Consider the following 12,165-nt stretch of genomic DNA (forward strand, 5'->3'; position numbering starts at 1 on the left):
AAAAAAAAAAAAAAAAAAAAAAAAAAAAAAAAAAAAAAAAACCCTAACACTGTTAACCCTCCGTTACACTTTTCTTTTCTTGTCTTTCTCCCTTACACATAGAGATGGCAATTTTTGCCCGACCAACAGGTACCCAACCCGGCCCGACTCTAATGAACTGAATTTTACCCGGTCTGATTAGGAATAGGATCGAGTATGGGTTTAAAAAAAAAAAAAAACCTGAAACCCGGCCCAATAAAAACCTAGTACCCCTAAATTACCAAAATACCTTTTATATATATATATATATATATTCTTCACTCTTCACTCTTCAGCAGCCCACTCATTTCAGCTCACTTAGTCCGTGTCCGACAGTCCCTCTCCCTCATTTTAGCTCACTCCCACAATCCTCCCACCCTCACGCCTCAGTCCAGCCCTCCGTTAGTCCAACCCTTCCTCTCCCTCAGCTCAGTCCGACCCTCCCACACTCCCTCAGTCACTGAGTCAGTCACGCCTCCCTCAATCCTTGATCAGCTTCAGCCTTCAGGTACTAATCTCAAACCGCAGTCTCTGTACCCGTCAGGACCTGTTCCAGACCCGACCCACCGGTGGTTGCTGTTCTTCCGAGCTGGCGAGTAGGGAACCCTCGGTCAGGGTCTGGAACAGGTCCTGCGGGGTACTATCGTCTTTCTCCTGCTCCTCCTCCTCGTCGAAAGTCTCTGGTAGAGACACCATGACGATCCCCGTGGACTCCACTTCCACTTCCATGGGCTGGGTCGGGTCGTCGGAGTCTTCGTTGGCGTGGTGGTCAGAGCATCCGTCGGATCCTGGGGCAAGGATTTTAAACTTCCGTGGAAGTAAGTTTTCCCGTTTCACATACAAATATTTCCAAGGAACAAATTCCCCAAATATGTCCTTCAAATATTGCTCGCTCTGGTGCCTTAATAGGTTCCCTACCTGGCATGCAACTATTTAGTTTATTTTATCTTTCTCTACCTTAATTTATTGGTATGGTTGTCACTCCTCATATAAATCACAGATGAAGCTAATTAAGCTGGGCACAGCCCGTGGTTAAAGTTATAAGCATGGAGAATGGTGTTGTGTGCTACAGTGTGGTGTTCCACAGTGATGATGATCTGAACGATTGGCCTCCAATTTAATCTGTTGTAGCTTTAATGTCCTCTGTTTTCTCCTCATCATCAAGCATGCATTCAAGGTTTGCATGTTTATTCTTCTTTTCTTATTTCTTTTTTGATAGATTATTCATGATATCTAAAATGCAACAATAGATTTGTATGTGTTTGTAATCTCTTTTTTGAATTTCTATATTATTACCATAAAATTGCTCAAACATTTTTTTTTTGATAAGTCAGTAAAACAATTGTTCAAACATCATTCCGCCATGTGGTTATCTAAGTTTTAAATCATAGTCAACAAGTTGCAAATTACAGGGGATTAAGAGGTCTAGTCAAAGCTTCCCTTTTCCATATTGTTTTGTCAATTTAAGAATATCTAGCTCTTCTTTTTTAGGCATCGTGAATTGATTTATCTCAATCTAACACAATTAGTAAAATTTTGTCAAATACCAGCTTGCCTTTCGGGCCTTCGGCTCAAGTCCATAAAATGTTACATTACAATAATGGGCTTACATCCAGTACACAAAATATTTTGTATATTATTGAGAATGGTGTACGTACTGTGAATTTGCTAGAATTGGTAGGTGGGGAATCAAATCCTTATATTGATCTCCAAATGCAAGTGTCTTTGCTCTTTTCTTGAAAAGCGTAATAGAAGAGTAGTTTAGAAGGGAGCTCTATCCCAGCCATAGGAATCAATCCACACTATACGTGGGAGCTTTGAGGACAGAAAAATAAAGTTCAGCGAGCAATTGGAGATGCAAGCTAGGATTCTGAACTGCCTAGGAAGTAAGTATACCCACTTTACATATTAATATGTGCAGTGACCAAATGTTCTCAGAGTACTTCAAATATTGATCTGATTCTGTATGAGATTCTTTATTTGACTTGCAATTTTTTGGTTTCTTTTGTCTTTCTTTTGCCGCATTAATCTGTTGGTATGATACTATGGTTCAAATCATATACAAGGGTAATTAACATAGTAAAACGACGCATGACAGAACTTACAAGCATGGAGAATGGTGTTGTCCACTATAGCGGTGGGTTTTATAGTGATGATGATCTGAAAGATCGACCTCCAATTTCATCCTTAGCCTTTATGTCCTCTGTTTTCTGCCCATCATCAGGAAAATTTTTCTACTAATATGACCTCTATTATATTAAAATTTCCAAGCAGTTGTAGCATCAGTGTTCTTGGTAGGAGAATTGAAGTCAAAAAATATATATACTTTTATCATTGACTTTTTTGTACTCAACATGTAATAATACCTCCAAATTGAAATTGCAACTCTCATTTACTTATCTTCTTTTCTTTTTCTTTTTCTTTTTTTTTTTCCGTAAAATGATTTTTTTTACACACCATTGTGATGAAAAATAAATTTCATTAAACAATCAACATTAGATTTTTTTTTTTTTTTTTTTTTTGAGATGAAGAACATTTGGTATTTGCAAAGAAGTCTAAAAATCAAAATTTAAATTGCTTGCTATTGTTTCAAAACATCAAAATTGATGGTGACTGTGCATAAAGAGTTAAAGACCTTTGTTGTTTAGTTATCTTGTCTTTCTTTTGCAGTTCAAATGCCTATACTATTTCCTGAGTTCGTGGCTTCAGCCTTCCTGCACAGTCAGCAACTTATTTTCCAAGTACATGAACCAAATAAACTCTCGGTTCTGGTAGACTGGTAGTGGTACTGCATATCTCATCTCAATAGGTACCTATTAAGCCTTATTTTTCTCATAATGTGCTTTTCTGTTGGCCTTTTCATATTATCTGAGAAGTAGAACAATATAATTATGTAATTATCATTATGAATTTTGTATCATTACTATAAATATTGCTCAATGTCATTCTGCTGTGTTTATGTGAGTTTAAATTCATAGGGAACGAATAGCAACTTACTGGGGATTAGAGATCTAGTCCAAGCCTGCTTTTACATAATGTTCATATAAATAATTGTCTTACATAAAATGTTTCATTGAAATAATGGTCTTATATCCAGCATACAAAAGAACTTTCAAAAATTTTCAATATGTTGTACACTTTATCGAGAAATTGCTAGAAGCCTAGAATTCATGGGTGGGGAATCAAACACCGGATTAATGTTGGGATGGATGGAGGTTAGAAAAGCTTAATCATTGCAAGTATAATTGTTCTTTTCTAGAAAAGGGCAATAGAAGAGAAGTTTGGCTATTATTGTCCATAGATAAAATCATTTTGTTTTCAAAAGTAAAAAATTTCCATTTGATCGGCAATAATAAACCTATAGTTGAAACTTTTCATTTCTCAGGCTTTACTTATAAGTATGTTTTCTGTTTTATCCCCTTCATCCTAAATCAATGACCTCATTTGTAAAACTTATGCAGTCTAAAGCCTATTGGAGAAGAGTTGTCTATAATGTTGAAAATTGTTAGGCAAGGAAGCACCTCAAAATAGAATGCACTGAGCCTCTTTCATCAACAGGTTCATCTTGGTTTGCCATCCAAACAACAGTGGGAGTTGAGGACTTGTTTAACTATATGGAAAAGCAAAAGGCATTATCTCCAACAGGGAAACCCTGGCAGAGAATTCACCATTTGCTGAAACCAATTTGTCAGTTGGTTTCTCAACTGATAGAGATGTGCCTCTAAGAGTGTCTAGTGTACTAGATGAAGATAGAGGAAGAGTTGTAGCAGACATAGAACAAGGAAGAAAATTGAGATATCCATAAGAAATGCAAGAGGTATTGCACGATTGAGATCTTGCTACTTGTTAAATATTCTTCATTATATATAATTGAAGAAGGAAATGTTCTGCCCACTTCTTAAATAATCTTTCTACTTGTTTGCCTGCCCACTAGTTTCGCACACCAAGACTTTTTGTGTGATGTATAACCAAGAAAATATAATAAAAAAATAAATGAAAAAACAAGAGAAAAGACAATGCATATGGACCAACTTCTAAATGAAGATTTAAGATTTTGCATAGGTGATTCTATAATTCATGATCAAGCTCTAGTTTCTGCGTACCATTCACTATGATGGCTGATTGTATTCACATTCCAGCAAACATTTAATATTGATCTGTTGACTCGCTACATGCTTGGTTCAATTTATTCCAGCAAACATTTATATCCCAAAAATGGTAAATTTATTCAAGCAAGCATGGCGTTGGAAAATTCCTCAGTGGGAGGGCAAAACAGCACAAGCAAGGCCTTGTCCAAGTACTGAGTATATATTAAGCTCAATTATGGCCTTGTTTGGTGGGGGATTGGGGGCCAAGTTCTCTTTATGCTGTCTGATTTATTTTTTAAAATCAATATGATGATATAATGCAGTATATATAAGTATGTGCCATTGATATGCTAAAGACTTGAGGGATTTTTTGTTTTACGTTTTAATGATCACAATGGTCACAATGGTACTATCATAATTTCCACAACCATAAGAAGAGTTGAAAATAAGAGGTGTTGGTATTATTATTCCTCTAATGCATGCATCTTCAATATTTGATGACATTATTGACCACTCATATATAACAGCCCTTGACGCTTTCGCCTTGAATGATTTTCTTCCTTAGTTGGTGATTAATGAAAAAGCTTGTTGGCATAAGTTACATAAATTTTCTCTTATTTTGATTTAAACCAGAAATTTTTCTAATACTCTTCTCACGTTTCTACATTTGTGTATATGAGAAATAAATTTTGAGGTTTTAGTATTTTATGATAAGATATATTCTTGTTGTGACATTTCTTCCTCATTTTTCATGACAATCCTAACTCATTTGGAAATAATAGTATATTATTTGCCAATATTACAGTCCAATATGGTTTACTAGTTCCTCCTAGTAGCAGCCGGAGGGTGATACAAGTCAAACAAGTGGAATCTCGCTTGAGATAGGGAGCAACCCAAAAACCTTGGTGGGAATGGACACACACAAACTAATATTAGTTTCATAATCTAAAAGGATATGCTCTCAGATTCAGAAGCTTGGGAAGCAACTCAACTTCTATAGTGACATACTGGATTCAAAGTACAAATCAATTTATTGCAGGTTCTCAAGATTTCATTTTCATGTATTGACTATTGAATATGTATTGATTTAGGGTGTGTGCATTAGTGCTCTATATTTTGGAAAAGTATCTTATGAGACTGTTTCACAAGAATTTTCTCTCAAAACACATGTGAGTCCCATTTATCACCTAATACCATAACAAAAACAAAGACTTAGTTCATTCAAAGTTTGTTTACACTTTCTAGTTTTCATCTTGTGTTTGAGTTCCTCAAGTCTTTGATTTGAAGCCTATCAAACTTTGAATGTTGTAAGAGTTTGATTTGGACACTTTCAAATGATTGAATCTATTATTTGGACACTATCAAACAATTGAATCTCAAAAGTCGTATCAAATACGTTGCTTCTTTAAAAGAATATAATCTATATAATATCTAAAAGCAAATTTAGAATAAGTACTCTTAACCATTTATAAAGATTATGTTGCATTTTCTTTATAAATGGTTGCATTTTGTTTAATTTCGTTATGGATTGTCTCAAAATGAGCAGGTTATTATTTTTGAGTTAAAACAATTTTATCAAGGTTATAGAAAAATCCTAGCACAGGTTGAACAAATAGATATCTCATGCCCTCTGGATCTTATTCAGGTTTGGTGCATGGCAATGTACCAATTGTAGCAAAGAATATATGTTAAGTGTGTGAAAAGTTGCGAGATAACATAGAAAATCTAAACAAGGTCACTCTTACCCAACATCATAACGGCTTACTGGGGATTATCACCTAAAAATTTACACTGTATAACTCTCACATCTCATAAATGTCATTTTCAACCATTTTTACATGTGCATACTTAAAGGTTTAACGCTTTAAGCATATAGCACAGCTTTAAAGTTTCCTTTTATTTACCCTAATAGATGTGCAGTGCATGATCTTTTACCTAGTTTTGCAGCACCAGCATTTTCTATAAGCGCTTTGGGTTTGTTATTATTGACAAATACTAGGGGTGAGATGGTTATTAGAAATCACCTCACTTCCATAGAAAGTAAGCCCACTTCCACACTTATATAGATGAAATTCGTAAAGGGTGCTCCTCTAATTTTGACACCCTATTCATTAGTGCTATAAATCTCATCAATAATTTTTTAAATAACTCAACCTCCCCAACATTACAAGATGAATGGACTAACATAAAAATAAATTAGATTAGAACTTCTAACATCTATAGCCAATAAAAAAAGTAGTTTTTTTATAAAAATAAAAATTCACTCTTGCCCTTGGTCGTTATTTTAACACAACAGTTACTTCACAGATCTTAATCACTAGTCCCAAATACAAGATGGGTAATTATTGTCAATGTTTCAAACATTGTCCATCATTTCTAATGTCTTATATATGTGTGGGAAGAGACGTAATTGTTTATCGTCTATTTGTAGTCAAAGTCTTTCATCTCTACCAAAAACCATTCTTAGGAACAAAAACTTCATTGTTTTACAAATTTAAGGGCCCGTTTGGTAAAGCATTTTAAGCAACCTTTTGAGTATTTTAAATACACTTACACATTTTCATACATTTTTTCACCTAAACGTATATCAAAAACACTCAAACTCCTCTACCAAACACCCCTAAGAGACTTGAATAATCGAATACTCTCAGCACCATCGTACCATTCAAAATGCCTACTCATCCTCATTTTCTTCTCTCCACAAATATAAAGGTGTACTTTAAACAAATTAAGGCATAATTGTATCTTTATTATTCAATAGGAATGCATCTTGATACAAAACCATTTTTCTTACTTAACAATAAGAGCCCGTTTGGTCTACTCGACACACATTTTTTCAACCATGCGTATATCAAAAACACCCGATTAACATTAGTAAAACTGATTTACCAGACGCCCCCTAAGAGTTTCCTCAGTGACATTTTTGTTCATTTCTTCTTGAGTTGCGCAGTCTCAGCCCCGTATACATTTTCCAAGCTTCCCTAGCAATGTATTTCAAGACTCATGTGAAGGTTCTTCAACTTGATCATCAGGCAATACACCCAAATCAATCATGCGTGCACTTCTCATCATCTCTGCAACTTTAACTTTGCGTGTGGTGACTAGAATTCTACTGCCTTGCACACCATTTTTGAGTGTAATTCTGAATGGCTCCCACATTGTAAACTCTTCCGTGCACACATCATCTAAGACAAGAAAAAACTTTTTTTCCTTAACTTTGTCACAAATTTCACCCAATAGACCTTGCAATGTAGTCATGTTAGGTGTTTGACGATCAATAGATTCAAGGATTGCTTTGGCAAGCTTGCATTGATCAAAACGATTAGAAACACAAACCCATATTTTTATTTGAAAATGAGCTTGCACATCGCGATCATTGTAGGCTACCTGGGCAAGAGTCGTTTTTCCAATACCACCCGGGCCCACTAAAGAGATGACGTGGGGATTTCTTTCTTCTTCACTACCCCTGCCCAATAGGATGCTCACTAGATCATCCTTAACCTTACCACGACACGGAATTTCAGACACATCAACAAAGGAAGTAGATTCTGGTCGTTCAACTTCTTCAATGCTCCTTGTCAATTCAAACCCGTACATCTCCCTCTCTTTGTTAATCTCATCTAATTTTTCGTTCAGTTCTTCTATCTTATGAGCAATATCACGATGCTGAAGAAGACTAGTAACTGAAAAATCAAAGTTGAAGGGCCATACTTTCCTCCTCTTAGCAGTACCAGTTGCAGCTTCTTCTTCTTCCTCATCTTTTTTCTCATTATCTTCTACGATCTTGGAGGTGGCCGTGTTCCACTCATCCAACACGTTCTTCATCTGGTTGGATACGTCTTTGAGCTTATCTAACCAAAGCTTCACAGCTTCCTCCTTCACTCGCCTTTTCTCTGCATCGTTGAGCACTGCCTGAATGGTACGGAATTTTCTTTCAAGCTTTGGGACCTCTTCCTTAACATTTGCAATCAACTTGGACTCTGAAGTAAACTCTGAAAAAAGCTGGGACTTAATTTCTGAAACTTGTCGATCCCAATCCGCCCGATCCATAATTGGAAATTGATTTTTTTTTTTTTTTTTTTAGAAGAATTGGAAATTGAAGTTTGATGGATAAAACAAGAGACTGAAAGAGTTAAATGGTCGATGAAAGGAGAAACCAAATAGAAGCTGCTCATATGGTCAATGAAGTCCACGCGGTTCATGACCTGTTCACACTGATGACTTCTTTTTCATTTTCTAAAAAAAAAAAAAAAAAAAAAAAAGAGGAAACTTCTCATCAACCTGCGGACAACAAAATTTAAAATATGTTACGTTTGGTTTGATCTCATAATTAATTATTTTTTTAATTAAATGTTTCTACATTAGCGTGTATTTTATATTCTATTTTTCTTTTGATGCATGGTAACATTTCCTTTATGAGGACACTTTTATGAGTCCAATTGTTACATCCTTATCTATTAGTTTGTTTATATTACCTTTGATTTGATTTTTTTATTTTATTTTTTTTTTTTGTATTTTGTATTTTGTTAAGCATTTCTAAATTGGCATGTGTTTTGTATTTCATTTTCTTTTGATGCATTGTCAGTTGTAAATTTTCTTTTATAACACTTTACGAGGGTAACTTTATTTATTTGAAATTAAGTGAAATATTATATACTTAATTTGTTTAATTTAAAATAAAAAATGGAAAGAAAACATAAAGGAAAAAATAAAATATGACATGGCGAATGAGGTAGTGTAACAGAAGCATAACAACATTAAATGATATGCTATATGTATAGATAGATAAATAGATAAGGTTTGATTTTGTTTTTCCATTTTGTTAATTGATTATTTGTGAATATTATTTAAAAATAATATTTTGTGCTATTAATTAATATGTACATTTTTAAATTTAAAGAGAAAATTTTAAATAAAAATTATGGTGACTATCATGCTGCTACTATGCAGTAACTATAAGTAAAAGTTATGTTATGTTAATAAACTTTAATAGACATAACAAAGCTCTTGAACAAGTTTAATTTCAACTAAGAATTAAAAAAAAAAAAAAAAAATCAAGTTTTGAAAATAAAAATTGAGCTTTGTGTTTAGCTTGATTTTGATAACAAAGTAAACAAATCGTATTTTTCAAGACCTCCTTACCTGCCTTTGAAAGAAGTTTACCCTTCCAACTAACCAATTTCTAAGAAAGCTTATCTTTTATGTCATTAAAACTGGCTCTTTTGTTCCTCCCCACAAAGGATAGCAATCCCAAGTATTTTTCATGTTGTTTAATAACTTGTGCTCCAAATCGTACCTTTATTTCCTCCTGAACCTCTCTTAAGGTGTTGGTGCTAAAAAACAAAGAAGTCTTAGCACAAATTAAGTTGTTGACCCGATGCCTTCTCATAAACTTGGAAAATCCGTTGTAAAGAATCACAATCAGATAAGGTAGCCTTGCAAAATATGAGGCTGTCATCAGCAAAGAACAAGTGTGAAAGTTTAGGCCCCCTCCTGCAGACAGAAATACCCTCTAGAACCCCTTCCTCCACTGACTTCTTAATCAAAGCAGACAGACCGTCAGCCACAATGAGAAAAAGATAAGGCGATAAAGGATTACCTTGGCGAATTCCCCTCAAAGGTTGAATGGAATTGCTAATCTTCCCATTAATTCTGAAAGAATATGATACTGTTGTCACACATCTCATAATCAAACTCCTCAATCTCGAATCAAACCCCAATTTCTCCATAATCTTCTCAAGACACACCCATTCAACACGATCATAAGCCTTGCTCATATCAAGTTTCAATGCCATCTCGCCCTTCCTCCCTGCCTTTTTCTGGCTTATATGGTGCATAGCCTCAAAAGCCACAAGAACATTATCTATAATCAACCTACCATGCAAAAAGGCACTTTGGGTATCACTGATGATAGAGGGAAGAAATTTTTTGAACCTATTAGCAATCACTTTAGAAGCAAGTTTAAAGATCACATTACATAAATTAATCGGGCGATAATCAGAAATATTTTTGGGATCTTTATTTTTTGGAATCAAAACAACATGTGTATCATTAAACATGGGAGGAGCAATACCAAAGTTTAAGAAGTCTAGTACCGTCTTAGTAACCAAGTGTCCAATGGAAGGCCAGAAGTGTTGGAAAAACAAAGGAGGCATGCCATCCGGACCTGGTGACTTAAGGGGGTACATTTGTTTAAGGGCTGCATACACTTTACTGCCTTGAGAGGTCCTGTTGAGCATCTGGTTCATTGAAACAAATACACGTGGCTGAATGGCTGCCAATAGCTCAATAAATTCTGTGGGCCCAGAAGAGCAAAAAAGTGCACTATGGTGGCTGGTCACAATATCTTCTATTTTTTGTTCGTCCTCCTGCCAAATGCCATTTGAATCCAACAACCCAATAATGGTATTCTTCTTATGGCGTGATGAAGCTCGTGCATGGAAGTATCGGGTATTCTAGTCTCCTGCTTGAAACCAATTCACACGAGACCTCTAAAACCACATGGCCAACTCTCTATCCAGCCAACAATTCAAGTCTACACGTGTCTCCCTCATTGCACTGATGGTAGCTGGAGAAGCTGCTTGGAGCTCAAGCCATTCCAGTCTCTTTTGAAGTTCATTAATCTTCATTCCAATGTGCCCAAACTCCCTTTTATTCCACACTTCTAACCAATTCTGACATAACTCCATACACCTCAATATTGGAAAGCTACCGACAGACATGCTTCCTTCCTCCCAAGTGTTCTTTACTATGTTTTCACACTTCAGATCCTTCAGCCACATAGATTCGAATCTGAATATCTTTTGCCGAAACCATTTCTTTTGTTTCATATCTCTAATAAAAAACCTTTTAATGCATAATATATTTTAAAATAACCTCATGACTTACCAAATGCTTATATAACTTATCCCTTACCTGAAAGCAGAGGAACCAAGAGCCTAAAGTCGAAGGAGCTTAGACCTGGCGACTGGTAACACCTAAACCAAATATCAAAACTTATTACTATCCATTACTCCTTATCATAAACTTACATATTCATCTCAAAGCCTATCTCTTATAATCAAAGAAATCCTAATCCCACCTCAATGAGGTTGTTAGTGTATAGATTAGCCCACTGGGCTTAGCCTAGTATATTACTTGTACTATACTTCTATTACTTGTACTGCACACATACCTAGCCTATATAAAGGCTCTCTTTTGTACATTGTTTCACACATAATATTATACTGACTATTCAGTCATTCTCTCTCACCTTATATTGTTAACATGGTATCAGAGCCATTGCTCTAACCTAGTGGTATTTTCCGGCATTCTTCCGCTGCCCTCGCCTTCACCGGTAGCCACCGTCAGAAGCGAGTTACCCCCGTCACATCCAACCACTACCTCTCGGATCTAGTCTATTTATCAATCAAATCGTCAAATCACAGATACAACGTGATAGATTAGACTTCCCCGAGCAAAACCCAGCCAGAAACTGTCCCAAAGGAGCCTCCACGCGCTCTCACACGCCACCAAAAGTTTCTGGCAGACGAAGACGCGCTACACGCGCCTCCACGCGCCGCCGCGAAGCCTCACGCACTCCTACGCGCCTCACGCTTTCCCACGCGCCGGTCACGCGCCTGCTCCATTCCAGCCCCTGCCACGTCAGCCATAGTGACGTCATCCTGCCACGTCAGCCCTAGGTGACGTCATCCTGCCACGTCAGCATCCTGAGCCATTGACCAAGCCGTTGACTTTGACCAAGTCAAAAAATTTTCAACAGGACCTGTCTTGCTCAGTTTTTCGCGTAGATTCCGATTTTGGGCTCCGTTTCTGCATTTGAGGTCTCTAATTCTCATTTTTTGGTCATTTTCTTCATTATGGCTCAACAAAATGAACGAGACATCATACGTCCTATCACCATTATGTTGGATGGTCCTACTAGCTATCATGCATGGTCTCAGAATATGACTGTCTTTCTCAAGGGTCGGAAACTGTGGAGATATGTGACTGGTTCAATTCCTAAGCCAGTACCAAACCCTAAGTCCAAAGTCATAGCTGCTGAAGAGTCTTCCACGAC

The 12,165-nt window shown here is 36.1% G+C and overlaps 1 protein-coding gene and 1 long non-coding RNA gene across 3 annotated transcripts; one reads left to right on the top strand and one right to left on the bottom strand.

The window, feature by feature from the left end:
- The first annotated feature begins 290 nt into the window (after nucleotides 1-290).
- LOC112003709 (uncharacterized) lies at nucleotides 291-5,332 on the top strand. 2 transcript variants are annotated; one of them, XR_010629389.1, is made up of 6 exons: nucleotides 291-836; nucleotides 1,019-1,195; nucleotides 1,569-1,904; nucleotides 2,689-2,827; nucleotides 3,480-3,835; nucleotides 4,912-5,332. It is a non-coding gene; the product is annotated as an uncharacterized LOC112003709 (long non-coding RNA). The 2 variants fall into 2 exon arrangements; XR_010629390.1 differs by having other exon boundaries at nucleotides 292-836; nucleotides 1,691-1,904.
- Nucleotides 5,333-7,100: 1,768 nt separating this feature from the next.
- Nucleotides 7,101-8,156, bottom strand: LOC112003710 (putative disease resistance protein RGA3). Its single transcript, XM_024035911.1, has one exon. It carries the CDS (start codon nucleotides 8,154-8,156, stop codon nucleotides 7,101-7,103), a length of 1,056 nt encoding a protein of 351 aa, XP_023891679.1.
- Nucleotides 8,157-12,165: the final 4,009 nt, after the last annotated feature.

The sequence above is a fragment of the Quercus suber genome, unplaced genomic scaffold (assembly GCF_002906115.3).
Source record: "Quercus suber isolate HL8 unplaced genomic scaffold, Cork oak 2.0 scaffold_94, whole genome shotgun sequence".
In the NCBI taxonomy this organism is placed as follows: domain Eukaryota; kingdom Viridiplantae; phylum Streptophyta; class Magnoliopsida; order Fagales; family Fagaceae; genus Quercus; species Quercus suber.

Excerpts from the sequence above, each read along its gene's own strand:
- LOC112003710 (XM_024035911.1), bottom strand. The coding sequence starts at position 8,156 with ATGGATCGGGCGGATTGGGATCGACAAGTTTCAGAAATTAAGTCCCAG.